Genomic DNA, 25,573 nt, shown 5'->3' on the forward strand with positions numbered 1-25,573 from the left:
GAGATAGGTAATGCAGATCAGTTCTGGGAATCTTGATAACTTATATGCCCATCTACATCTTTCATAGACTAGGTACCCAAGTTAGTCGACCCATACCAAGCACTTTGTGTGGAACGACCAGACGCGATTACTTCGCCTAGGTGGACATGAGATTATGCCATCCTTCCAGGCTGCGTATAACATGCGATTGGTCGGGACATGGGTGCCAACCCCTGACGCTTTAACATGTCAACCAAATTTGACCACCTCGCCACAGTTCTTCTGGTACGTTGGTGTTCACCATGCATTGCCCACAACCAGGAAAACACAAAAGGTCCCCGTGGATCAGACGCGTCCAGGGCTCCTGAATTTGATCCAAGTCCGAAAACTCGGACAGACATGTCCCCGGGGCCGGGGGGCCACTCGCTCATCAGCCCTGCAACCGCGCCACAAACCAGCTCCTGCGGACCTTAAGTTCCAGCCCAGGGTCTTTGCCCCGGGCGGGCGGTCCCTAGCTCTTTCATCGGTGAGGACACGCACAAGCAAATAGTCCCACCCCACCAAGCCCAAACTGGGCTAATGCTGACCCTTGGCGACTGCTTATGCTCAGGGGTTGAGTCTAGGGGCGTTCGGCCCGAGCTTTCTAGATGGTGAGTCTATGAAGTTCTATACGAGCAAGAGATGCCTGATATGACTGACCCGGGTTATCGGTTCCTGGGTTTAGACGTTGGCACGTGGGGGGCACACCTTCCTTCCCTGTGTTTTACGTATCATCGTCCCATGTTTGTAGCCATCTTGAGGACCAATAGGGGGCTTGTGCGTCGGTTGCGTAGTAATGAGCAAGGGCAAAAGCATCCCATGGCTTCCTTCTACCCATGGTGTATGGCAGACTGCTTACAAGCAACCCATGATGAGGGTGTTCAGAACAGGTCAGCTGGCAGCAATGAAGAAGGCTTACATCTTGCGCACATCATCTGAAGGAACACCATTAGCTGGGTTATCAGTCTATGTTTAGCATTTGGTTTGATAATGACATTCGAGCAGGAAAAAGCTGCCTGTTTAGGACACTGCTAGGTGCTGTGAAAAACCCGAAAGGCAAGACTTCAATCTGAATCCCCCCGTCCTATTCTGACTCATTGCTCTATCAAATCTGCAGTCCTTCCGTAATACGCATCACGTTCCTGATATCCTCGAAGGTGATACCTCTATCATATCTCTTGGCCATCATCCTTGCTGTCTTGGTGATGTTCTTGATCCTGCGGCCGTTTGTCTCGATCGACGCTAGCGTGTCAAACTCCTCATCCGTGACCGTGGAGGCGAATTCTCCCTCCTCCATGCCCAGGAACGTCTTCCAGATAGCGAGACGTGATGACAGGTCCAGGGCAGGGTAGTTGATGGTGAGGTGGATGCGCGAGTAGATGGCCGGGTCCAGAACACGTTCTCTGTTGGTGGTGAGGAACAGCAGAGAAGGGTAGTACTCCAGCTCACGGAGGAAGCGGGCCACGAGCCGGTTTCGTTCCGGGGAGTCGTCACTCCTCTTCTCAAGATACATGTCACACTCATCGATTAGGAGCACGGCCTTCCACTTGGCGGCAAGCGAGAAGGTCCTGGTCAGCTCATCGTCATCGCGGCTGCTGACGGGTGAGCGTGACCGGGAATCGCGCCGACGCCTTTCGGGCATACGATCCCGTTCGTCTTTCAGGAGGTCCGACAACTCCATCTTGACCAGCGGCGCATGAATCTTTTCAGCAACTGAGGCACACAAGTTAGCTTCCAATCATTTACAAACACAAGCGCTCGAGGTATACTGCGGTACATACCAGACTCTGCCGTCATTGTTTTGCCCACACCTGGATCACCGGCCAGCAACATGACAAGACCACCGCCCTTGCCGTTGATGACATCGTCAAAGGCCTCTCCGTCCTTGAGCTGATTCTCGACAAAGGACAGAATGAGATCTTTGTAACCGTCCGGGAGCACAAGGCTATCAAAGGGCTTGGTGTTCTTCTCGACGTCGATGATGCGATCCACCTCAAAGTCATCTGTTTGCCGTCGTCAGTAAGTTGGCTTGATAAGAAAGTCAACAAAAGCTTACCCCATTTTCTCTCCTTGAGGCAATAGCCATGCATGTAAGAAGACAAAAGCAACAGCTCGAGCTCATCGAGGACCTGCTTCTTGTTCTTGTCGCCATCTTCTGTCCCTGTCGCCATAGGATCGTCCTCGACAACTAGAGGTCGTGGAGGAGGTCTGGCGTACGGCTCGTCATACGGTGCGTCGTGGTCGTGCACTGGAATTGGTTGCCGGTATCGAGGCCTCAGCGGGTTGTCCTCAAGAGGACGGTGACCACCGGGCGGGGCAGCGTCAACCGGAGCTTGCGTAATCAGCTCAGTGTAAAGCTGCGGCTTGTTCACCTCGCTCAGGTGTCTGGTAAAGGTTCTTCTGGGGCAGTTCCGAGAATCCAATATGATGCGATTGGTGTGCTGTTTCCGCTCTGACTCGCTCATCTCATCTGCCTTCTCAGGGAGATATGCCTTGTAGGTGATGCCAGCGAGCTCGTGATGTCTCCTTCCCCTTTCGAGGCATTGGGTTTTGATTGCGGCCGCATCCTCGAGGTACTTTACCGGAACGACTCGCATGTCCGCAATCTTTCTGGTGCCCTTGAAGCTAGAGAGACTGATGTTGTCATTCGTGGCGCCAAAGCTAGACCCATTCCATGAAGTGCCTGTGCAGAAGAGGTAGTATCGTGGATGGCGTTGGTAGCGCTCGGGGTCATCGTGAGGGGCTTCCACCTCGGTGACGATGAAGAAGTCACCCAGGTTTGACTGCCTGGTGATACGCGGAGTCTCGTACACGAGCTCGCCTGGAGGGAAAATGGTCCACAGGTGCTTGAAAGTGATTATGCCGTGGCTGACGAGCTCGTCCTTAACTGCAAACGCCTCGGCCAGGTCGGCCCTGACAAGGGACCTCAGCTGGATCAGAATGGTCTTGACAACCTCACTCTCTTCCTTGTCGATGGCGGCGTTGAACCTGTCCCAGCGCCAGAAGAATGGGCGGAACGGTGCCTTGAAGATCAAGAACTTGACCTCTTTCACGAGGTTATCGTATCCCTCAAACACGTCGAATAGCACCTCCCGGACTTGGGGATGGCGGATCTCAATCGAGTGGAGTTCAATCCGCTTCTTGTTGCCGTTCATGGTGGCTAGAACACGGCGGCGGACAATGAGAGGATAGGTGCAGTCCTCGTTGTCTTGGTCGACTTCCACGTCAGGGGGCATCTCGTGGACCCAGTTCAGGCAACATTGGCACTTTTTGGGGCCTTCGTAGAGATCCTGAACCAGCCTTTGGCGATCCTCGGTGCCAGCGTGGAGGTCATCTTCGATGCGGATGGCATCAGCCAAACGCTCGATGATGGAGTACGACTCATCGTCGTCTTGGAGCGGCTTGTCACTCGGCATGGTTGTTGGATCTGTGGCTTTGTGTCGGTTTCAAAAGAAGAGAAAGGATGAGTGATGGGGAACTTGGATGTTGCATGAGATGGATCATCTTGATATACCCCGCGGTTGCTCATAGTGTTGGCATCTGAGGCAGGCTGTGAGACCGTCCTGCCTGGCGTTGCCTGGGCTGCGCATGCGGGGACATGCAATATGCACTCCATCGGAGAGCGAGTCGATGCGTCGATTGGTCTCGTTCAGGCGGCACTGCCCCCAACAGCCTGCTGCACAGTGAAGAAATGCCCAATAGCCGTCATCCTGGCTCGGGCTTTGGCTTAAGGACAATTGGTTCAATGTCAAGTGTATCATCATGAGGACAGGAAACCACCGACACAAAAGGGGACTGTTCTATCCCTAACCCCCCTGACCTCTGAACCCCTGACTGACACAGCATTGTGCTAGATTTTTTTTGTTGTTTTGACAGTCCCCAAGCGCCTTGAGCTTTGGTGGAGGATTCTGCATGCATAAGTGTGATCTACAAGAGCTGTCACGGCTGGACTGGTGTTGGTTCCAAGACTCGGCTCCGCGTCGCCATTGATTGGTTACCATCGATCCAGTGATAGCAACCAAGGCGCTTCACAAAGACATAAAAAGCACTGAGTGGCTGCTTCGAGAGGGAAGAACATCAAATATATGCTCCGCCATTTCCAAGCTACATTATCTATTCTAGTCCTCAACATGCTCGCACTGCTCTCTCGAGGCAGAGCTTCAGCGACCGCCGACGCGATAGGGGGGTCCGTCGAACTTGCAGCCGCAATCGGGATTCCCCTTGCCATCGTCTTCTTCATCGCAGTCATTCTCGCCATTTATTCATCAAAACCAAGCAAAAAGGAAAAGGAGCCAGAGGTACGGGAAGTCAGCGGCGAGAGTTTATACGATCGATTAGCAAGGGAACGGACATGGCAAACTTCCGGAAGAGACGACAGCTCATATGATGGGTACAGGCAGGTTCAGATGGGGGGCGGGAGAAATATGGAAGCAGAATCAGAAGTCCTGCTAACGGCACCGCAACCGAGTCGGCCTAGGAGTAGTGATCGCGGAGGCGGTGATGATTATAGGGTATGAGATGCTGGGAATTTGCGGATTGTGGAGAGTAACATACTATGCGAAATAGAGCTACCTGACCTGACCTGAATCATGGAATAAATGGGTTATAACTGCAAATTTCACGACTATTGAACACCACACCAAGCACAGTTCTTTTTCCCGTTACACAGGGGTGTCGCAACCTAAAGCGAGAATCGGACTCGTCGTGTTTAGCCTGGATCATCATTTACTTGTCATATGCGGTAGACACCCCGACTGGCCCATCCAATACTTCAAAGCAAGTGTAAAGATCTTGGAAACGTAACCTTTGTGCGGAGAAATGCGGGTGAAAAGATCTGCACAATTTCTGTGAGACCGTCAGCCGTGCACGGCATGGTTGAGAGATCATATAATGACAGGAGTGTTCGATACCCAGAGCAAGCCGGGCCGTCATCTCCCTCAACACTCGATTACCAAGTGAACATTGTTTCGCCATGTCGCTAATCAAGATTCTGGGAGTTCTTCTTACCTTTAATTTCTCGGTACAAGCCACCAGGCATTCCCATCCTCTTTTTGCTTGGGAGACAACACCTTTGGACCCCATTGGTTTGGCGAGACTTGTCCAGGACACCAATACCTCGCAATATGAACACCTGTTTCCCTTCACAGGTCAAAAAACCGCAGCAACACCTAATCGGCTAAGCCCTGGCACCTGCAAAGTGTTTCCAGGAGACAATGACTGGCCCTCACCGGAAGCATGGGATGCCTTTGGTAAGGTCCTCGGTGGTGCTCTGATCAAGACGGTCCCAGCTGCGGCAGTCTGCTACGCCAATACAGGCCTCTACGATGCGCAGAGGTGCTCCCAGGTTCAAGCAAATTTTAGCAATCCCTATTTCCAGTATGCCTCTGACTCTCTATAAGCTGTAGTGAAAACACTAACAAGCTCCCCAGTGAGGATGACCCCACCTCTAACTTCTTCCCCAACTTCCAGGGTAGGACCTGTCTTCCGACTTCAGATCCTCGATCCTCAAACTGCACACACGGCGCATTCCCAATATACGCAGTGAATGCTACCAATGTGCAGCAAATCCAACTAGCCATCAACTTTGCAAGGAACACAAATATCAGGCTGGTCATCAAGAACACGGGACATTGCTACCTGGGCAAGTCGACTGGGGCCGGGGCTCTGAGTATCTGGACCCATCACTTGAACGATATCCGGTATTTTGACGACCTGAAAGTTGATGGCTTTGAGCAAGGTGGCAAAGCACTCAAGATTGCCCCTGGAGCGACGGTGAGGCAAGTTTATGAGGCAGCGGATCGGAATGGTGTCAGTGTCCTGGGCGGCATCTGCGAGGTGAGCAGCGTTAACTACCCACAACACATATCTACCCACCAGGTGTCCAACTGCTAACACGTCAAAGAGCGTCGGTTATGCCGGAGGCTACGTAGCTGGAGGCGGTCACACACCCTTGTCAGGCCTCTACGGCATGGCAGCCGATCATGTTCTCGCTCTTCAGCTTGTCACTGCTGAAGGCCAGTTCACCACTGTCTCCCCAAAACATAACCCTGACCTCTACTGGGCTCTTCGTGGCGGCGGAGCTGGCACATTCGGTGTGGTCACCTCTGTGATCATCAGAGCTCAACCCAAACTCCCGATCGTAACCTCCACCTTCTCCATCAGCACCTCTGATACTGTCTCCGCCGAGACATTCTGGAAGGGAATGCGCGGCTATTTTGAGCTTTTCATCCCCTTTACCGATGCGGGCACGTACTCCTGGTGGGTACTAGTCAATACCAACGGCAACTATGTCTTTAGCATGAGCCCCTTTTTTGCGCCAAACCACACCATCGAGTCGTTCAACAAGCTCGTCAAGCCATGGTTTGACCAGCTCACAGAACTGGGTATTCCATTCACACCAAACACAACCCAACACGATGCCTATCTCCCCGCCTGGGCCTCCACTTGGGGCGAGGACGTCATGTTGAACGCCGCCGGGGGGATGAACATTGCCGGCAACTGGCTACTCCCACGCCGAAATTGGGAAAACCGGACAAAATTCGAAGAAACTTTTGCGGTCATCAAGCGGCATAGTGAGAGTGGAAGGATGCTGATGGGGTATCACCAGGCGCCGAGGAACAGAGCCAACGTTGACAACGCCGTAAACAATGCTTGGCGGGAGGCTGTCTGCTTCCTCATCCTGGCGGCAGTGATTGACGCGGAACCGTTAGCTTTCACCCCCGGTTTGATCAGTGCTGCGTCAAGGGAGTTTAGAGATGAAATCCTGGCGCCATTCAGAGCGGTTGCTCCGGAGAGTGATGGTGGTGGGGCATACTTGAACGAAGCTCATATTGATGATCCAAACTGGCGGGAAGCGTTTTATGGAGGTCACTATGAGCGACTGTCAAGTATCAAGCAGAAGTGGGATCCTGGGCATGTCTTTTATGCCACGACCGCAGTGGGAAGCGAGAGGTGGGAGGTCCGAGATGGAGATCAAGGGATACAAACACAGAACGGGCGGCTATGTCGGACTTGAGTATCTCGAGGCAAATGCGTGAGCTTTGTGGACTCGCACTCAGTCTCGGACTCGACCGGGTTGAGGGCCATCTATTGCTCCGGCGCCAGCAAGTTACATCGAGTTTAATTTTAATCGGGAGTTGAGTTGTACCATTCCGTGGTGATTCCGCTTCAGGACCCAATCTTTTGCCTAGGTTTCTCCATGTGGTCCTACTCTTTTCACGTGGTACAGCGGGGAAGTCCACGGGATTTAAAACGGCCATATGATCAGCGGCCCCGCCACAGGTATTCTCCAATCTTCATCCACCGTCGCAAACCTACTCTACGCGCCATGTCCGTAACACATACCGTTCTCTTCCAGATCAAGGCCGATGCTGATGCTGATGATGTCAAGGCCGTGTGTACTTATTCCCTTGGCTTGAAAGCCCGTCTGTGCTAATTCTCAGTTGTCACATAGGCTTGCGATCGCTTCATTGCGCTCAAAGGCAGCTGCCTCCACCCCACAAGCAATACACCCTATATCAAGACGATCAAAGGTGGTAAGGACAACTCACCAGAGGGGCTCCAGGTGTGTGATGAGCTGAGGTACCTTTCATCCTACGATATCATGATCTTACTGACAGTCAATCGAAAAAATGGCATCACCCACGGCTTCGTGGTTGAGTTCTCCTCGGCGGAGGACAGAGACTACTACGTCTCGACCGACCCTTCTCATCAGGCTTTTGTGAAGAGCATCGGCGCTTTGGTAGAGAAAGTCATCGTGGTAGACTTTGTTGACGGTCTGTACTAGGTACCGACCTGTTGTGTCTTCCAGGTTGTCAGGCTTTTGGATGGCTTGGCTCCAAAAAGCTTGCGAATAGAACTTTCAAGGTGTAAACTTTTTCTGTGCAAAGCCTAAATCACCACATCATCCCTGTGATCATAGTGTTCCAAAGTATCACGGTGCGATATAAGCTTTGTATCCACTTACAGTACTGAGAGGCTTCATGATCTGTCGCCACAGCATGCAGTCATAATGTCGTGGCTGAGATTTGTGCTAAGTCTAAAATACCAGTTTGTTTTATCTTCCCTAAAATGCGAGCGTCTTCCAGTTGTCTTGATACGCCAGATTCCAGTTACCTTACCTATAATTCTGCCCCAGATCATACTCACCTCTACACATATCAACGAGCCCACGAGCACCAAGAGCCCACGAACCCACGCGCCCACAAGCCCACGCACCCACGCGCTCACGAGACCACAATCACCAACATGGCGCCCAACAGCCCAGACGAAGAGGAGACCTCACGGTACCATACCCCACGGCCAGGCGCAGTCCGCACTCGCCGGCCCTCATGTTTGATTGAACGTGGACGTGACCCATATGGGGACATAGATGCCGAGCCGGCTCGCAGGTCTCGCTCCGTGCCTGCATACCCGGATCGAGCCAGGCAAGCTCTCGACTGGGATACACTCCGCCATATAGTCACGTCATTGGCCCCCAACAACACTGCTGAGAACCAGACTAGTTCTGGAAGTCGGAGACCGAGAAGAAGGAGAAATCGGCGCTGGGTAAAAAGGCGATGGGCAAATAGAATGAAAGCGGAGAGTCAGAACCAGGCTGTGGACGAGTCAGATGACGAGCCATATGTTAGAGGGGATAGTGGGAAAGAGGATCTTGAGGGAGAACATAAGGAACAGGATCAACAGAGGCCTTTTGGGGTGAATTACGATGGTTTGTGGAGGAACACACTGTCTGCCGATCGTGTCAGGATGCGTGCTTGCTTTTGGTACGGCGGGCGGAGCGCGCATATCGAGCCATCCTTCAGGGTGGATTCAGTGTGGACAATTACCTGAGCTAAGTCAAGTCAACCCTATATTGGCCTGAGCCAAATCAAGCCGTGATACCCTCAAGTCAAGCCGACCCGGAATCCTGAGCCAAGTCAAGCCCAGAGCCGGCTCAGCTCAGATCAGTTGACTGTCCACACAGGGCGGATTTGGACACATTGCTAGATTATAGGTATCATAATGTCTTCAGCCCAGAGCGAGTGATGGGCTGAGATGAAAAGTATATACAAGGAAGAGAGAAGGCGAAAAGATGTCAAGTAGGTATGTACACGAAGATCTAACGAATGACCTTGACTTCTCAAAAAAGCTGCTCCTGTTGCCATGATCATGTGGAATAGTGAGCGACATATCCCACCTCCATCATCGAGCCGTAACCGTCGGCCGTGTTTCCGTTGGGGTACCCTGGCTGTTTGACCGTTAGCGCTACTCTCCCTTATGCATTCCTCGAATACAAGACCTACCCAGTCACCTCCTACAGCCACGTTGAGAATGAAGAAGAGCGGTTTCTGGGCCAAGCTCGCCCACACACCAGCATCGTTGATCTGATCGCCCCTGACCTGGTGGAACTGCTGCCCGTTCATGTACCAAGTTATGTGCTCGCTTCTCCAATCGGAAGAGGTCCTGTCAAAGATGACCCGCCACTTTTGCCAGCCTTGGTTGGGGATATTGATGGCCCCCCCTCGACCGGTGGGCTCGTTGCAAGCGCCCCCTGGATAGACTAGGTAGGTACCGCATCTGTCAGTCACTATCAACCATGGCTACCTGTGGTGCAGCAGGGATAATAACATACCATGGCAGTGAATTGTCCCATACCCCGTCAACAACCCATTGACCGTCTCCATGATGTCCACCTCGCCACATGCCGGCCAGCCAGTCCCGGTCCGGATGCTTTGACCCAGCAGCCAAAACGCAGGCCAGATCCCCTGCTTCTGAGAGATGTCATTCCCTCCAAATCTAATCTCGGCCTCTACCAACGTCCTTCTCCCTGCGCCCGGGGTGAAGGTGTACCTCGACTCTATTCTGCCAGATGTCCATTGAAGCTGGCTGTCGCGCCAGGGGACAATTTGAAGAGTCTGGCCACCAGAAAGCTGGATTTGCCTGGGGTCGGCGCGGTATGTCTGGAGCTCATTGTTGACGCCAATGTTTCGGTTGATGATGTCCCAGTTTGAAGAGGACGGGAGGGTGGCCGAGGAACCGGAAAAAGTGTCAGCCCAGAGGAGAGAGTAGCCCGCGTAAGAGGGAGGTTGATAAGCAGATGCCAACAGGGGCAAAAGAGGAAGGGCAAGATAGGAAGAAAGATGCATGGTGAGAGAGCTCAACAAAAAAAAAAGGAGTGATAAGAAGAATAAGTATGTACAAGCGGTCGCCAAGATGAAAAGCTCAAATGTTTGCAAAGGAGTGTCTCAAAATCCAAGGAATGTGAAGGTGTCTTGGAAAAGGAATGTGGTTGAAGACCTAGACCCTAGCCTCTCAAGACCGAAACACAGGAAGAGAGGCTCAACTTATATAAAGATTCCTGTCGGCCATCTAGAACCTGACATCTGGGTCTGGAGTAAATGAAGCGGTGCCATGAAGTGACCAGTTAGGAGCACGAGAGGGTGCACTGTGATAGCAACAAACCACATGGGATCCATGCTACCCCTGCTTCGACATGGCAAAGTCCACAAGGCCAGGTCAGGGCATCTTCCCAAGTGGTCACCTCCGGTGTATGCCACGCCGTCCCCACAGTGACTTCTTCAGAAAACATGCAACGGTGTAACATGAAACCCAGGACTTGCGGAGCTGTCTTGGTAGCAGGCGGTTCAGGCCGTTATGGCCCACTCGTCCACAACCTGGTACGGTAGTCGGCCTGGTCGAGGCCTGGAAAAGGATGGTAAGGGAATAATTGGGGCGTAAGGTTCATGCGGCCCATTCCGGGGTCTTGACGAGGTGATTGGGCATCCCTTGAGATCTTCCAGGGGTACATAGGCTCGGCACGCAAACTGTGCCTCCTATTAAGCACTCTGGCACATCTCCCGCTTCAAGACTCAGGATTTCTGGGGCTGCAAACCCGCTGAATGGCCACTGCTTAGTCTTGGAAGTGCTCCATGCGATTATTGGGCATCGGACAAAATCTGCAAACTGGCAGGCTTCGACCCCATACCTTATGACTGAGATCCTGTCATCAACGCTCAAGTGTTCAGATGGAGCCGGAGATAAAGCTGTCAGGGGGTCAACCGTTTCTGACAAAAGGCAGTCATCAAGCCAGCTGCATTGAAACGAGACCAAAGTACCGCTCGGCCGGGTCCCAAAAAGGACAATGGTTCCCGGGTTGATGACACATCTACCCCAGCTTTTGGGTTGCATTGGGGACATCTGCTGGCCGGTGCACACGGTAGTTGCGCCGAACTGCATCTTTGAGGAATTTTGCAGATCATAGACACTTGATCGCATGTGAAGCTAGTGTAACGTTGTCTCTGAACTGTTGTAAACGTTGCTTAAAGGGTTCAAACAAACTGTGCAGGTTTTCCTCTGAAAAGAGTTGACACTTCTGACTCTGGTGAGACTGAAGCCGCCGAGAGCAAGATGAAAACTCTTTTCTTCATGATTTCGAATTCTTTTGGCTGATTTGGTACCAGGGATGGTGGACAATGTGTCAAAACTGGACAGAGACAAGTGATGTGAGCAATGCCATTGGCCGGCGGGAAAACAGGGTAAATGGGCAAGGAACGCCAAAAAGGGGCGCACTTACGCCACTCACACCTTTTTTTTTCCCTTGGGGAATAAGTGGGTCGGTTAACTGGTATCCAGATGCTCAAGCCTCAGTCATTGTGGAAGAGAGGTTTCCACGCTTGTCAGATGAATGGCTTTGAGGATCGAGTTTAGTTTTGGAGGCGCCAAAACTATATCCCTAAGGGGATCTTTGCTGCCTGGCTCCATCATGACATGTATCTAAAGTTGGATTGCCAGACGGCAATTATGATTGAATCTAACTTTGCAAAGGACAAACCTTCGACCTGGCGTCTTCCTTTTCACGAATGGCTACAAAGAAGAGACACCAGTTAAAAACTGCGATTCTCTTTTCCTTTTCTCGATTTCGCAACTCAACAAACTACTTAATACAGAGAACATTCAGATTCAAAACATGTCAGTCACAATAATGATCAAGGCCCACGACCTCTCGCGGTTCCAGGGCCTGCCTTTGGAGATTCAGGATACTATCCTGAAAGAAGTTGTACGGATGAGGTTTCCAGAGCAATCTCTTCGCAGAGAAGCGATTGACCTCATCTCTGTCATGCGCGCCGGTAGAAGAGCTCGTGCTTCCGAGATTCGAAACCCAAACGCTGGTCGGAATTTCAACAAGACTGGGCGAGGTCGAAAGAGATTTTAGTTTCAACACCCGACTTTATCATTGTTCATCGTTCCTCGACAACTCCCTACTACCTTAGTAGCACGCGTTTTCTCTTCCCCATTCAGCCTTGACAGAATCGTGGCTATGAATGTGGTTTCCCACTGATATTAAAAATCCATCATAGGTAGGTAGCTTTGCCCCCTTCCGTCATGGTCTTCTTGTGTTGATAACAGGAAAAAAAAGGACAAAACTTTTGTCATACAACAACATACCTAAGCTAATGTACCTAGGTAAGGTAGGTTACCCCTCCCTCTCCAGCTCCCCGGTTACATCACCCGCCGGCGCTAAGTTCCCCACTTCCGAGGTTCACCGGATGCCTTTCTTCTTCTCATCATCCGACACATCATCCCACCAACCTCAGCACCCATTTCAACCTTCAGATCAGGCCCCCAAGAGCTTCAACATGACAGAGCCCAACCAAACCCGCTTCAACCAAGAAGCCGCAAACTGGGACTCCAACCCCTCGGTCGTCCTCGCCACTGAACTTGCCGTCGAATCGTACCTCCCTTTCTGCAGCGCCTCGTTTGATATCCTCGATTTGGGCTGCGGGACAGGCCTTTTGTCTCTCCTTCTCGCTCCTCATGTGAGATCGATCACAGCAGTTGATTCGGCCTCGGGAATGATCGATGTCCTCACAGCCAAGCTTTCTTCCTCTGGCTCTCACCAAAACGTCAAAAATGTTCTCGCTGTGTGCGCACTTTTGCAGGACCCGGATGATGCAAGGCTTCAAATCGACCCGTTGACAAAAGCCACCCTGGGATCTGAGACACGGGCGAGGACGTTTGACCTTGTGGTTTCGCATCTGGTATTGCACCATATCCCGGATCTGGCGGCCGTTTTCAAGACGATTTACGGGTTGCTGAAACCGGGAGGCAAAGTTGCGGTGACTGACTTTGAGGACTTTGGGCCCGAAGCGAGGAAGTTTCATCCCGAGAGCAAGATGGATGGGGTGGAGAGGCATGGGATCAAAAGAGAGGGTATTCAGGAGATCATTGAAGAGGCTGGATTTGAGAGCGTGACGGTGGAAACAGCGTTCGAGTTGCCCAAGAGGGTGGAGAGTGAGCCTGGAAAGGGGGATATTGAGAGCGGGCCGACAAAGGTTTTCCCTTTTCTTATCTGCAGCGGCACGAAGCCATGATTTTCAGTGAACCATGAGAGGAAATGGACAGGCAAATGCTTTCACCATTGTTGGCAGTCCCGTCAGTGAGTGTGTAAACGACTATCCAAATAGCAGAACGACGCTGCTAGCGTGCTTCAAATCCAACCTGCTGCTTCATTCTCGTTGCCAGGTTCTCTTTCCTGCAGTTGATCTGACGGTTACCTAGAGAGGCAAGTGCTCCTAGAACTGGTTGGGAAGTGGCCGACATACTACCAGAAGGGGCGCCCCAGATTTCGACTCGTGTTTCGCCTCCGACCAGTCCCATTCCATCCCATCAGCTCCAGAACACATCATCTAATCCAATCTTTGTCCACACCCCATCATCAGCATATACCCTCCCAATCTCCCACGGAAGCCAGTCAACCTACAACCATGCCCACCGAACTGCGGCATGTTACGAAGCCTCCTGGCTGTTCAGGCGGGCCCCCTGGACCATCGCCTTTTATACCAGACACCAAAAAGATAACGCCAGTTCATGAGCCATATGTTCCAGGCGTCACATTCAGAAACCCATTCAACGAGGACCCTCAAACCAAAGCAAGGCGTGACGCACAGGATTTTATCGAGCACCAACGCAAAGATTGGGAAAACGCAACGAAAAGGGCAAAGCAAGAGTGGGAAGCGCTCTTTGAGAAGCAACGGCCTGAACAGCCCGAACAGAGACGGACACGTCCATGTGACAGCGGTACCAACGACCGCATCAACTTCGACCGCCCCTCCCGGCGCGCCTCCTCCAGCAAGTCCAACAACCACAACATCCTCAAGCGCTTCTCCCCCGCCCCCTCAGGCAAATCCAAATCCTCCACCGCTCACACCAAAAGCTCCCGCAGCCAGAAGTTCAGAGATGGCACGAAAAAGATAGCCGAGAGCGTGAAATCCCAGTCCAAGTCTGTGCTTGGCAAAATAAAGAAATTCGGGTCCTGGTTCAAGAAGAGGCTGGGCAACAACAAGAAGAAGAAGAAGAGGAAGCCGAGCAAGAAGAGGAAGCAAAAGACAGCTTGATGTTCAAGCTGGAGGGTGCAGCTGGAGAATCCGACGGATGCAGGGGTGGTTTGGCAAGAAGTAAACAATGACCTGGGTTGGACTCGCTCAAGGCTTACAGACACAGAGACTTGAGATTGGAATCGACACTCCTGTTCTGCTGCTGTCGTATGATGCGGCAGACAATCTGTATACAACAGCAAGCATGCAGTAAGAGGTAGATATTTGGTAAAGGCTGGATAGGGTACATTCAGGGGTAATAATACCATCGACAAGAATGCTTTCTATCTGATGTAATGTGCCTTGAAATAGGACGGCACTCTTTACCCGCAAACCGCCAGATTACACTCAACATTAAAGCTAGTCTACTACTACATCGAACTATAAGGATATATACCTGTGACTTGAAGCACCAAGAAAGATAATAAAAAACGCGAAGAGCATCATCCAGGAGCAAACTGGCGATCAACAAGGCTGACGATGCTGATGAAGATGATACAAGAATAAAAATACGTTCCGCCCTTGCAAAGAAGCCCTCTTCCTTTTCCAAAACACAGATGACACCTGGTATGCAAACTCTCTGAACCCTTATCCCAAATGCATGCATGTGTGTGTGTGTGTGTGTGTGTGTGTGTGTGTGTGTGTGTGTGTGTGTGTGTGTGTGTGTGTGTGTGTGTGTGTGTGTGTGTGTGTGTGTGGGTGTGTAGACAACTTCATCTCGCCTGTCCAATCGTCCCTCTTCTTCCCCTCCCCTCTTCTCTCCGCGTGGTCGCACCTGTGACTCTGCTCCACTCCTCCCACTCCTGGCTGATCTCCATCAGCACTCCGCCCATGACCTGGGCACTCGCCATCAAACCGTGGCCCTCGCCCTCGAGCACCCGCACCTCACACCGGCGCATGGTCTTTCCCAGCCATCTGACATTATCGACGGGCACGCGCGTGTCGCGGCTGCCGTGGTGGATAATCACCGGTCGGGTGATGTCGACGTACCGGAAGCCAATCGTGTGGCGCCGCTCGAGGCACACAAGCAGATCGACGGCGGGGTTGGCTCCGGTGGTGGCCAGCTGCCAGATGGAATGCGTCAGCCGGTTGTCGTACAGCTCCTGTCTTTCACGGTCAGCCAGCTGCGAGGTAGCAAGCGCCGCTGCCGCCGACAGGAGATCCTCCTTGTCCGAAGTCCGCCGGTTTCCTTGCTGTGTCGAGTTGGACCGATTGTGACGGTGACCCATGTTATCGCCGCCGGTAGGGTTCGTCCCCGTTGGTTTTACGTGGTCCATGTACTCGTCGGCCGCCGGAATCTGAGAGGCGCCCTTGGACCCGTCATCGTGCATGCGGTTCTCCTTATTGTCCGCACCATGTGACGAGCTTTTGGACTGCTCCTTGCTCTCCCTGGCCGCGTTATTCTTCCTCTCTCGCCGCGCTCGCTTTTGCTTCGGTAGAGAGCTAGTGATGCTGGAACTGGTGGCCGTCATAAAGCTGCTGTTGGCGGCCTTGAGAATAGGGGTAGGGAGGGCGCGCAATATCCGTTGGCTTGTGGGGATGGCATTTGTTGGTGGTAAAGGTGTCTGCGCGCTCGATCCTATGACATTCATTTGCGACGGTGGAATCCATGGCGCCAAGAGGTGTATCCTGCCACGAATGTGTTGGGGCATACGAAGTGCCGTGGCCAGCGCGTAGATGGCTCCGGCTGAATGGGCTAGAATGGAGAACTTGGTGATTTTGAGCGATTGGCAGATTGCATAGACATCATCTGAACGCAGTTAGTATCAGCCTCAGCTAGACTAGAAAGTGATAGAAAATAACATACCCGGCCAGCCCAAAGGTGTTGCAGTCCCCTCAGCGTATGGCTCGCTGTCTCCCACGCCAGGGCGGTCTGGAGTGATCAGCCGGAGCTTGAGGGTCAATGCCAGCTCATCATAAAACGCCGTGATATATCTCGTCAGCCCCATGCCGACACAGCAAAACACAGCGCTTCCATTCGGGTCGCCAACCTCACTAAAGCTGATGACGCGTCCGGTCTGTGGGTGCCGAATCTTTTGGCTCAGCCGAGGGCTACAAAGGTAGCTTTCCACCGCGTCGTCGATACTATCCGCGCTCGGTGGTCGCTCGTACGCAATGTGTGGGTGGTCACCTTTCGAATGGCTCGATGCACGATGATCTAAGGCCTTGTCCGGGGTCGGACTTGGGGCTCCAGAGAGTCTCTTGAGCCGAGTGCTGCTCCGCTTCGACTTAACAGCGACACCACCGCCCTCGCTTGCGTATCCACCAAAAGGATCAGGGGTGGTTCTGCCGGATCGTCGTCGTTTCGCATCGGTGCTGGTCTCACGGTCTCTGCGGCGTCCTTGAGCAATGGCCGGCGACGGTGCGCCGTCGTCGAGGGGTTCCAAATCAGGAAACATGCTGGCCATGGGCGTTACAGGAGGGGCGCTGTGTACTTCAGGTTGAAGCCTGTCCGAGCTGTACTGCGGGATGTCGGCGGAGAGCCTCAGAGGATCGAGCGGCTTCTGTCTGGAGTTTCGTGACTTTGTGTCGTCAAAAAAGGTACGGCCCTCGGAGCCTTGTTCTTCAAGCTCGGGGATAGTCCCGCTTTCACGCTTTGAGTTCCGCGAGGCACGGGTAGAGGAGCGCTTAGCACCACTTCCCGTCTTCCTCAGGGATGAGTCTCTGGTAGGGATGGCCCTTGGACTGGAAAGCGTGCTGCTCAGACCGTCTCTGCCAAGGTCGAGGTTCGTTTCCTCGTTGATTATGGACTCGGCCGAAAGTGGATCCAGTCGCGGTGTTGTGCTTCCACTCGGGGGGTTATATCCTGGAGTGCCGTAGCTGGTTCTCTTCTTGTCGGCTTCCTTTTCTCGCAGGATTTCCTTGCTGCTCATATACTTGAGGCTGCGCTGACTTCGTCCGTTCTTCCAGCCCCAGCTTTCAAAGGACCGCTGCTTTCTGAGTCCGTGTCCTTCGGGGCCCGGTGAGACGGGCTCGTTCCTGGTTTCGACACTGAGCTTCCCGAAGCTGTTGCCGATGCTCTCTGCTCCTCCCGATGTCAATGATCCCTTGCTTGACGGCCGAGACAAGGCACTGCTGCTCCCTCGTGACAGGAGGCCCTTTAATCCGCCAGAACTCTCCCTCGGGCCGGCGCTCTTCGGAGACTTGGGTGCTGTGAGTACAGACAGGCCACTTGGGGGCTTGGAGGTCCGGATCACCGGAGGGCTCGCAGCAAGTTCATCTAACGGCACATCCTCCTCTCTAAGATCTCCCAAGGACGGTTTGGAAAAGGCGCCGTAGTCGACGCCAAACGAACCACCGCCGGCGGCCTGTGTGGGCGACCCGGGAAAGGAGATGCTGATGGGGCTTCCTGGTCCGATGGGCGCGAGGTAGGACGGGCTGTCAAAGTGGTTGCTGAGCGGCCTCGATATGGCCGACAGGGATGTAATGAGGGACGATATTACTTCGGGTGACGCAGGCGTGGGTGGGGCGGCGATGGTGTGTTCAGAGTCTCGTCCTCTTTCTTTGGGTTTGGGGTAACGGTTGGCGTAAACCTGTCGGTCTCGGTCGGTCCAGTCGGCAAAGATGTCGGGCTCTCGATCGCGCCTCGAGTCGAGGATAGGAGGAGGGTCGAGAGCGAGACGGCGGGAGTCAGAATGACGAGGACGGTCTCGCTCGCGGGACTTGCGGGGAATTGCAGGCGGTAGTGGTACGACGGACGACAACTCCAGGTGGTGGTGGTCCATGGTGGCGGAGGCAGAGGGCGGCGGGCGCGGCGCGGGACGAGGGGCTAGGTATTAACGTTCGGGGCCAACCTGGTTGACGGGCAGGCTAATGTGTTGAGACGCTCTCCTGCAGGACGAAGCGATCGCCGGTCGAAACGGAAAACGTCACGGTACCGGGAAACTCCCCTCTGGCCAACGGTGGCTTGCAGACTGGAGGAGGTCCTTGGTCAAAGCCCACACGCGCTAGACAAGCAGCATCGTTGGAAGAAAAGAGGGAGAGGAGCAGCGAGGAGAGTCGCCAAGCGGGGATGGCGCAGGACAGTCAAGGACAATTGCTGCAGCACAGCGAGACCTGTGTGGTTGCGACAACTGGAATTGACTTTTTCGATTTGATGAACCCCCCAAAAAATTAACAGCCGGGCCGTGCGCTTCAAGGGTCAGCTGGACAAATAAGAGTATCTTACGAGGACAAAACAGATGGGTAATGTTAGTATTTGCCTGCTGGAAACCCCCAGGCAGCTAACTCCAGCATGATGGAGAGAGAGAGAGAAAAAAAATACTTTATTACTTCTGCAGGAATAAGGAATCACAGTACGGTGTCACGGTGCTCTGGCCTCTCGCGCGCCTTGTGGTCTTGTGGTCCCCGGGCCCCTGAATTGGCTGGTCCATCCAATTGGGACCCTGAAAGCAGCTGTGGGAGCACGGGCCATCTGCAATCTGCATGCACTTGCCCCTCCCTTCCCCACGCGTGCATTTCAAGTGCCCCGTCTCCCCTGATTGACCCCGAGAGGGAGCTCAACAAGAGAGTGAATGCTACCGTGCAGAGGAAGCGAGGACGATCTGATGGAATAGACAAGGTCAAGACGTTGCATTCTGAACTTGTTCTATCTCAAAGACCCACGTACTGGACCTCGGCAGCATCTTATAATGGAAGATTGCCTCTTCTAGAAGACGAAGAGCGGGCCGTCCCTTTGCAGCTGATGAAGCTCGTCGTCCTTCAGTTGACTCCCCATCAACGCGAGACAAGTGACACAGCCCGTTTTCGCTGTAGGGTTGCTTTTCTGTGGTGATCAATCATCACCGCATGGACCGTTCCCGACCATACAATCATGCTGGAAGAGTGTCGATCGAAGCCATTAAGATAGAATCATCACATGCTGCGGCTAGCCATCATAGACATAAACTACCCCAAAGTATTTCAACAATCAAATACGGCGCGGTTAGTTTAGTGGTTAGAATCCTCGCTTCCCATCTCATGTGGACAAGCGAGGGACCCGGGTTCGAATCCCGGATCGCGCAATTGCGCCGTTTCTTTTGCATTTTTGGCTCTGCTCTTGACTCTCAGCTTAAGACCCGTTTCCATTTTTGACCTCCAATACGGAGTATCGTCCACATCCAAAGATAAAGCAAAAAGATCAAACAAGTGTGAAATACTCAATTTCTCTTCGAAACAGCACTGATCTCAATTGCGGCGGTGTTTTGATTGCAAGACTGCCAGGCCATGGCACAGGGGGGGCTCTTATCAGTCTTTTGGAAATGAAGGATTCCAATGATTATAGGGGCACGGGGGCTCCTCCGATTCTGCCTCTGTAGACCGCTCTCTGTACAGAAAGCTCAACTGACGTCATTCGCCCTCTTAAAAGAACAGGGATGCTGACGACGAGTTGGGACTGCGTGCCAAGGAAGAGACAACAGTGCCTCATGCTTCACTGGGCACAACTTCTTCTGAGAAAAGCAGAGCCAGATATGCTTTCACATATTCTTTTAATTGACTCGCCCCGTTTACCTCACTTGAACACGGCTCCCAAGCTCAGTTGCTCTGCCGACACAAAGAACCACTCAGCCTGCTCATAACTGCCCCTTGATTGTACTTGACCACTAGCTACCTCTCATGTTCACATAAGGGGCCACTCAATTTCACAAACAAACGCTATGGACATCCTCTTATCCCTCCCAATAGCCTCCTACTTCTTCTCCACCTCGGTCACATCATGGTCAACCTCACTCAACCTCCTCTTCTTCTACATGACCTGGTCGACCCTGGTGCTCACTCACTCCCCCATCCAAATCGAACTCATCGGCACAACCGCCATCCGCCTCGTCTTTTGGCTGATACCATCCCTCTTATTCCTGCTGTTCGATAATCTCATCCCCTCCGTCGCCCGAACAATAAAACACAACGGCGCATCCGCCCTGCCACCAACCGACTTCAAAACCCTCTCCAGACTTCTCGCCCTGGCCCTCTTCAACCTCGCTCTCGAAACCGCTGTTGAAGCTGGCCTGTCCCTCGGCCTCTCCCTCCTCCTCAAACAACCCGTCTTCCGCACCTCCACCACGCTGCCTCTCCCATGGCAAATAGCCAAGCAACTCGCCCTGCTGTTCACCCTTCGCGAGATACTCACCTACTACACCCACCGCTACTGGCTCCACGGCACCCCCCCTCCCACCCCGCCATCCACCATCAGCAAAAGGCTCAAGCTCCCCAAGGCACCCAAACCACGCTACCTCCCGTCACTGCACAAATCCTACGCCCATCGATACCGCTCCCCTCCCTTTGCCCTCCAAGTCAGAGTCGACCACCCCTTTTCTTTTCTGCTCCACCGTTTCGTGCCAACCTACCTCCCTGCTCTCATCCTGCGTAATAACCTCCACCTGCTCACCTTTTTTGTGTTTCTCGCCCTCACGACGGCGGAAGAAACACTGTCGCATTCTTCCTACACCATCATCCCGGGCGTGATCATGGGTGGGATAACCAGGCGGACGTGTATGCACTACACGGGGAGGAAGCCAGGAAATTACGGGACGTGGGGGATGTTGGATTGGGTCCATGGGACTGGACTGGGGAAGAGGGATGTCTGGGATGATGTAAGGGATGAGGCGTCCAAGCATCAGCTGAGGGAGAGGGGGGAAGATCTGGTGGATGATGCCGGGGGCAAGGTGGAAAAGGCGTTGAGGAGGAGCAAGAGGAATTTGAACAGGAGTAAAAGCGGGAAGAGGGGGATGAGCAATAAGCGGGGGAAGGGGTGGATGGTGGAGGATGAGGATGATTCGGAGGGAGATTGGGTGCCTTGATTCTTGGATAAGCGACACGCGTAGATAATCACGGCTGTAAATGAAGAAACGAAGCAATGTATTGAACTTGATGACCCATCCGTGTATCCCTTGCATATCCCGCTGTCTGAGTATGGCTCGGTCGATATCAGTACAGGTCTAGATCCAATATGTCCCCATGTGCATCACCGCCTGTCCCCCCACAAGTAACCCAACGCCGTTCCATGCAAAATTCTTAGCCAACTCCTCGCTGTCCCATCTCCGGCTTACGCCCAGCCTTTCTTGTCCTTGAACCACCGTAACGTCTCGGAGCCAGCCTTGACTCTGATTCCAAATCGTGCATCCAGCACGAAGCCCTCCCATCTGGACACCTTTTCCAGATATTGCTGACACTCTTCTGTTTTTGCTTTGCGGAAGTCTTCGGGATTGGCCTCTGGCCAGGCCTCGGGATCACAGACCTCCATCCAGGCAACCGATGCCGCCTCGTAGTGAGCAGCGGCAAGGCAGTAATCGTCCCTCGTTGGACCCTTGAAGATGTTTCTAGTCATCCACATTAGTTTCTGAACAACCTGCAAAGACATCTGATTCAAACATACCTGTCCATGCTGAGCAAAGATTCCACGAGAGCCCTTGCCTGCTTCCCCTGACCCAGCTGTCTCAGCAACGCACACTCCGCCAAAGCCGAAATAGCAAGCTCATCCTTTTCTTCCTTGATCTTGTCCAGCTTGTCCTTGGGAGCAGTACATCTTTCCCAGCTGAGATAGCCCCTCGCCCTTTCCAGCAAGAGAGCACCCATCCTCTTTGTTCCATTCCACAGGTAAATCATCTCAATGGCCGGACTGACGGCAATTATGTCGACCAGCTCCATGCCCAAATTCTTCGCCCTGTCCTCCCACTTCTGCAGCTTCCTGCAAGCAAACACCTCAAAGGGCAGTTGTCTCGCCATAAATCTCTTCTTCCCAGCCACGGTTGGCGCTTTCCTCAGATACTCCTCGGCAAGCTTCTTGTGTTTGGCCAGCTCCGTCTCCAGTACACTCTTCTCCTGCCCCTCAGCCGTCTTGAGCTTGTGGAACGCATCTCTGTACATCTCCACCTCAGCACACCCAGCAATATAGTAATACAGCGCGTGGCTCCAGTTGTTCAGCTCGACGCATCTCAGAAAGTTGTCCTTCATAGACGGCCAGTCCATCACATACATCGATGCCATGCTCAGCTCAAAATTCATCAAGGCCGCCACCTGGCGCATCTTGCTGTCCATGTTATTCTTGAGCGTCTCAATAGCCTCGTCGAGTTTCTTCTCGTTGGCGAGCATCCTCGCTTCTTCCAGCTTCCAGAGCCTCGAGTCGGGGTAGCGCTCTCTCATGGCAACCAACAACGCGGCACACTTCTCCTTGGGGTAGCTGACAGCCTCGAGTTCTGACGAGGCGGCAGAGTCGCCGTCATCGATTTGCTCGAGCTCGTGGTCGGGCGGTAGGATGTCTGCCATGCCGATAAATGTGTTGTAGTACGTAAGAAGAAACAAACCAGCCATGGCCCCGTTGATGTTGGGGAACTTGGTGGCCTGCCAAAGCATACGCACCCCACGATCCCGGTCACCCTTGAAGCCGATCACATACAAGAGCTTCGAAAAGACAGGCGGAACCATGGAGATGATCAGGAGAAGCACTCCAAAGCACATGTTGGCGCCGCTGTGGACAAAGATATCCACGGTAGACTTGAACAGCGCCGTATCTGCGCCCGCAGCATTCATTTGCGCCAGCTGCGCGGCGCTCGAAGGCGTCTGCGCGCCATCTTGTGGTGTGTCGATATCTTTGCCCTTGACAGATGGTGGTCGTGATTGAAGAGGTGTTTGGAAATTTTCCGGTGTTCCGGGAGACGATGACGCCAGTTTTCCGAGTTTCTCATCCAGTACAGCCGTGTCGTCGGCTTTTGGTTTCGTGCCTGCCCCCTTCTCGTCCGTCTCTTCGGGTATCGGGGTGGGTGGATCTTCAAGGTCGGCGAATTCGGACTCGTCAAATGTGCCCGGCATGGGATCCTCGGAGAAGCTCGTCCTCCTCCCAGAAGCAGTTCTCCCCGCTGGTGGCCGCGCGGAAGCCTCGGAAGAAATACCATTGATTGAGTCAAGGTACTGCTGTTCGGCCGTCATGATCCCTTCCAACGTGACAAATGCCTTGCGCAGCTTGTAAAACCCCTTGATGCCCTCAGTCAAACTCTCATGCATGACGGCAACAACAGCATTCATCAGTTGCGCCTCGGCATGAACAAGCGCAAACTCCGAACCAGGAGGGTAGATGTTGCTCGTCCCTCCCTCTGCCGGGCCAGTAGGTTTCGCAACAGACGAATACCAATACCCAGCCGAAGCCGTACCGTTGGCTTTGGCCGCCTCCTTCTCGGCCTTTGTCTTGTCATCCCAAGCCCTGGCTTCCGTTGCGTTCAGTCTAGTTGCGGCCTCGTTCATGATATCCTTTTCGAAACTGAGAATGCTCCTCATAAACGTCGAAACTCCCATTCCGAGGGCGTGGAAGGTTGAGGAGTCTTCCCGCATGCGCAGCCGCACCTCTGCCCCCTCGATATCGTCATTCATTATTAGGCCGGCGGCCACCATGGCATCCTCCATGTCCTGAATTTCTTGCTCATTTTCGGAAACAGTTCCCTTTTTCTTCTTGCTACCGAACTTGGCGCCATTGAGAGAATGGGTGCTTGTCGTGGGACTCGACACTGTACTTGGAGGTTTCGTGGACGATTTGGAGGCTGGAGCAGCAGAGCCGCGGAACCACGATCGAAGGCCCGACATGGCGGCGCCAGTGAGGTTGGTGGCGAATACGTCGAGACAGCTTCGAGAAGAAAGTAGCCAAGGCAGAAGAAGTGTGGCTGTCGATATTATTCGCAGGTCTGCTCGAACTGTAGAGATCAAGAGAAGAGTCCAAGTGATATGCTGTGGAGCAATGCCGTTGAACAACGAAGCGAGAGGAAGAGAAAACCGGCAGCACCGGTAGTCGCAAGTGGAGAGAAACTGCAAAGAGGATAGAGAATACCTCGAGGCTGTGGAGGGTTTTGTTTCTTTGAGTTCCAGGGCGGGCTGTTGAACGTCCCGATCCCTGCGAGCGCCTCCAACGGCGTTAAGGAAACCGCTGACGCAGGCAGCGGGCAGGGAAGAGCCCCGCTACCTCCAGGGCCTTGCGGTACCCGGAGCCCCAGGTAGGTTGTGGTCGGGTGCCTGGAATGAACTTAACCCCACGGCACCGGTCAGTGAGAGATGACGGCGAGATCGCAGCGCCATTGGGGGGGTTTTCGTGTCCATCACGTTCATTAACTATTTGCCGACCGCGCCAATGACATAACCAAGCTTTTGCAAAGATCTGCTTGGCGATGGATGAGATGATGACTGTAGTGACGTCCATAGGAGTTACTGAATACCACACAGCATAGGTACCATCCTTAGCCTACCCCGAGCCCCTTGCTATCTCCCGTCCATATTGTGCCTGGAAAATAAATACAAAACTCTCCGAACCCAGAAGTAAACCCCCAGACACAGCCTGACTCGTCAGCGCTACACAGTCGTTTAGAATCAAAAGTGACGTGAGCGGCGGCTGTGCTCTTATCTAATCATTTCCCCGCTGGTCTGTGCTTCTGTTGCTCCGCTTTTTCGAGCTGATCCATGTCCCTCCTGGGCGGCCCAGGCATCGCAAGGCAATCGCAATCCCCAGTCTGGGCACCAAGCACAAGCAACAGCCGCCCGCCGCCGGCTTTACTCTGTACATCAACAACGCCTCCGATCCCCCCTCCATCTCAACCGACTTCCCCTCCTGAAACCAGATACGACCCAGATCCTACCCACACCACAACCACTCACATCAAAATGGCCACCTCCAAGGCCCCCTCTGCGGACCCCAAGTCCAGCTCCGACCTTCCCGCCGAGCAGCCCCAACAGCAAAAGCAGCAGACCCTCGAGGAGGATGACGAGTTTGAGGACTTCCCTGTCGATGGTACAACCCCCTTTCTTGCTGCCATATCCACAACAGGACAACTAATCCGGGTCATGGGGAAACAGACTGGCAAGCGGATGACACAGAAGCCACCCAGAACCAGCAGCCACAACATCTCTGGGAGGAGTCCTGGGACGACGATGACACGACAGATGATTTTTCCAACCAACTCAAGTATGCGTTTTCTCCTACAGCCTCACGATGCAATGGAACTAATACGAAACAACCAAACAGGGAGGAGCTTAAAAGGGTTGAGGCGTCCAAGAACAAACGGTGATTCGATTTGGCGAGCAAACACCGAGTTATCAAGGGGAAGGGATATCGAGAAAATACAATTATGATTATTGTCACATTAAATATGAAGGCCATTTCATGTTCGACGCGCCACTCTTATGGACATTAGAGGTACGCCCAAGGAAATAGACAAAGGACAGGAAATACACCAGCCACGCCGCGTGAC

General features: G+C 53.2%; 10 protein-coding genes and 1 non-coding gene across 11 annotated transcripts; 7 read left to right on the plus strand and 4 right to left on the minus strand.

Annotated features, from left to right (window-relative positions):
• Window positions 1-1,123: 1,123 nt before the first annotated feature.
• Window positions 1,124-3,761, minus strand: QC762_610510 (uncharacterized protein; the record flags this gene model as incomplete). Its single annotated transcript, XM_062892730.1, has 3 exons — window positions 2,075-3,761; window positions 1,800-2,021; window positions 1,124-1,731 (listed from the first exon to the last, which is right to left on the minus strand). The coding sequence occupies exons 1-3, from the start codon at window positions 3,432-3,434 to the stop codon at window positions 1,124-1,126; spliced, it is 2,190 nt and encodes a 729-aa protein (XP_062741341.1). The 5' UTR covers window positions 3,435-3,761.
• A 998-nt stretch (window positions 3,762-4,759) lies between these two features.
• QC762_610520 (uncharacterized protein) lies at window positions 4,760-7,033 on the plus strand (the record flags this gene model as incomplete). The annotated part of the gene is made up of 3 exons (XM_062892731.1): window positions 4,760-5,394; window positions 5,448-5,853; window positions 5,921-7,033. The coding sequence occupies exons 1-3, from the start codon at window positions 4,991-4,993 to the stop codon at window positions 7,031-7,033; spliced, it is 1,923 nt and encodes a 640-aa protein (XP_062741342.1). The 5' UTR covers window positions 4,760-4,990.
• Window positions 7,034-7,216: 183 nt separating this feature from the next.
• On the plus strand, window positions 7,217-7,804 carry QC762_610530 (uncharacterized protein; the record flags this gene model as incomplete). The annotated part of the gene is made up of 3 exons (XM_062892732.1): window positions 7,217-7,411; window positions 7,472-7,582; window positions 7,679-7,804. The coding sequence occupies 3 exons, from the start codon at window positions 7,217-7,219 to the stop codon at window positions 7,802-7,804; spliced, it is 432 nt and encodes a 143-aa protein (XP_062741343.1).
• Window positions 7,805-9,001: 1,197 nt separating this feature from the next.
• On the minus strand, window positions 9,002-11,142 carry QC762_610540 (uncharacterized protein). The gene is made up of 3 exons (XM_062892733.1): window positions 9,632-11,142; window positions 9,303-9,559; window positions 9,002-9,247 (listed from the first exon to the last, which is right to left on the minus strand). Exons 1-3 carry the CDS (start codon window positions 10,143-10,145, stop codon window positions 9,167-9,169), a joined length of 852 nt encoding a protein of 283 aa, XP_062741344.1. The 5' UTR covers window positions 10,146-11,142; the 3' UTR covers window positions 9,002-9,166.
• Window positions 11,143-12,635: 1,493 nt separating this feature from the next.
• On the plus strand, window positions 12,636-13,370 carry QC762_610550 (uncharacterized protein; the record flags this gene model as incomplete). Its single annotated transcript, XM_062892734.1, has 1 exon — window positions 12,636-13,370. One exon carries the CDS (start codon window positions 12,636-12,638, stop codon window positions 13,368-13,370), a length of 735 nt encoding a protein of 244 aa, XP_062741345.1.
• Window positions 13,371-13,763: 393 nt separating this feature from the next.
• QC762_610560 (uncharacterized protein) lies at window positions 13,764-14,393 on the plus strand (the record flags this gene model as incomplete). The annotated part of the gene is made up of 1 exon (XM_062892735.1): window positions 13,764-14,393. The coding sequence occupies one exon, from the start codon at window positions 13,764-13,766 to the stop codon at window positions 14,391-14,393; it is 630 nt and encodes a 209-aa protein (XP_062741346.1).
• A 692-nt stretch (window positions 14,394-15,085) lies between these two features.
• Window positions 15,086-18,097, minus strand: QC762_610570 (uncharacterized protein; the record flags this gene model as incomplete). Its single annotated transcript, XM_062892736.1, has 2 exons — window positions 15,086-16,122; window positions 16,180-18,097. The coding sequence occupies 2 exons, from the start codon at window positions 18,095-18,097 to the stop codon at window positions 15,086-15,088; spliced, it is 2,955 nt and encodes a 984-aa protein (XP_062741347.1).
• A 1,193-nt stretch (window positions 18,098-19,290) lies between these two features.
• Window positions 19,291-19,375, plus strand: QC762_0102330. The gene has a single exon. It is a non-coding gene; the product is annotated as a tRNA-Gly (tRNA).
• A 633-nt stretch (window positions 19,376-20,008) lies between these two features.
• Window positions 20,009-21,148, plus strand: QC762_610580 (uncharacterized protein; the record flags this gene model as incomplete). Its single annotated transcript, XM_062892737.1, has 1 exon — window positions 20,009-21,148. The coding sequence occupies one exon, from the start codon at window positions 20,009-20,011 to the stop codon at window positions 21,146-21,148; it is 1,140 nt and encodes a 379-aa protein (XP_062741348.1).
• A 37-nt stretch (window positions 21,149-21,185) lies between these two features.
• IML2 (Mitochondrial outer membrane protein iml2) lies at window positions 21,186-24,673 on the minus strand. The gene is made up of 2 exons (XM_062892738.1): window positions 21,724-24,673; window positions 21,186-21,667 (listed from the first exon to the last, which is right to left on the minus strand). The coding sequence occupies exons 1-2, from the start codon at window positions 23,919-23,921 to the stop codon at window positions 21,394-21,396; spliced, it is 2,472 nt and encodes an 823-aa protein (XP_062741349.1). The 5' UTR covers window positions 23,922-24,673; the 3' UTR covers window positions 21,186-21,393.
• A 15-nt stretch (window positions 24,674-24,688) lies between these two features.
• SEM1 (26S proteasome complex subunit) lies at window positions 24,689-25,561 on the plus strand. The gene is made up of 3 exons (XM_062892739.1): window positions 24,689-25,113; window positions 25,179-25,287; window positions 25,348-25,561. Exons 1-3 carry the CDS (start codon window positions 24,786-24,788, stop codon window positions 25,388-25,390), a joined length of 480 nt encoding a protein of 159 aa, XP_062741350.1. The 5' UTR covers window positions 24,689-24,785; the 3' UTR covers window positions 25,391-25,561.
• The last annotated feature ends 12 nt before the right edge of the window (window positions 25,562-25,573 follow it).

The sequence above is a fragment of the Podospora pseudocomata genome, chromosome 6, assembly GCF_035222375.1.
Source record: "Podospora pseudocomata strain CBS 415.72m chromosome 6, whole genome shotgun sequence".
NCBI classification, from domain to species: domain Eukaryota; kingdom Fungi; phylum Ascomycota; class Sordariomycetes; order Sordariales; family Podosporaceae; genus Podospora; species Podospora pseudocomata.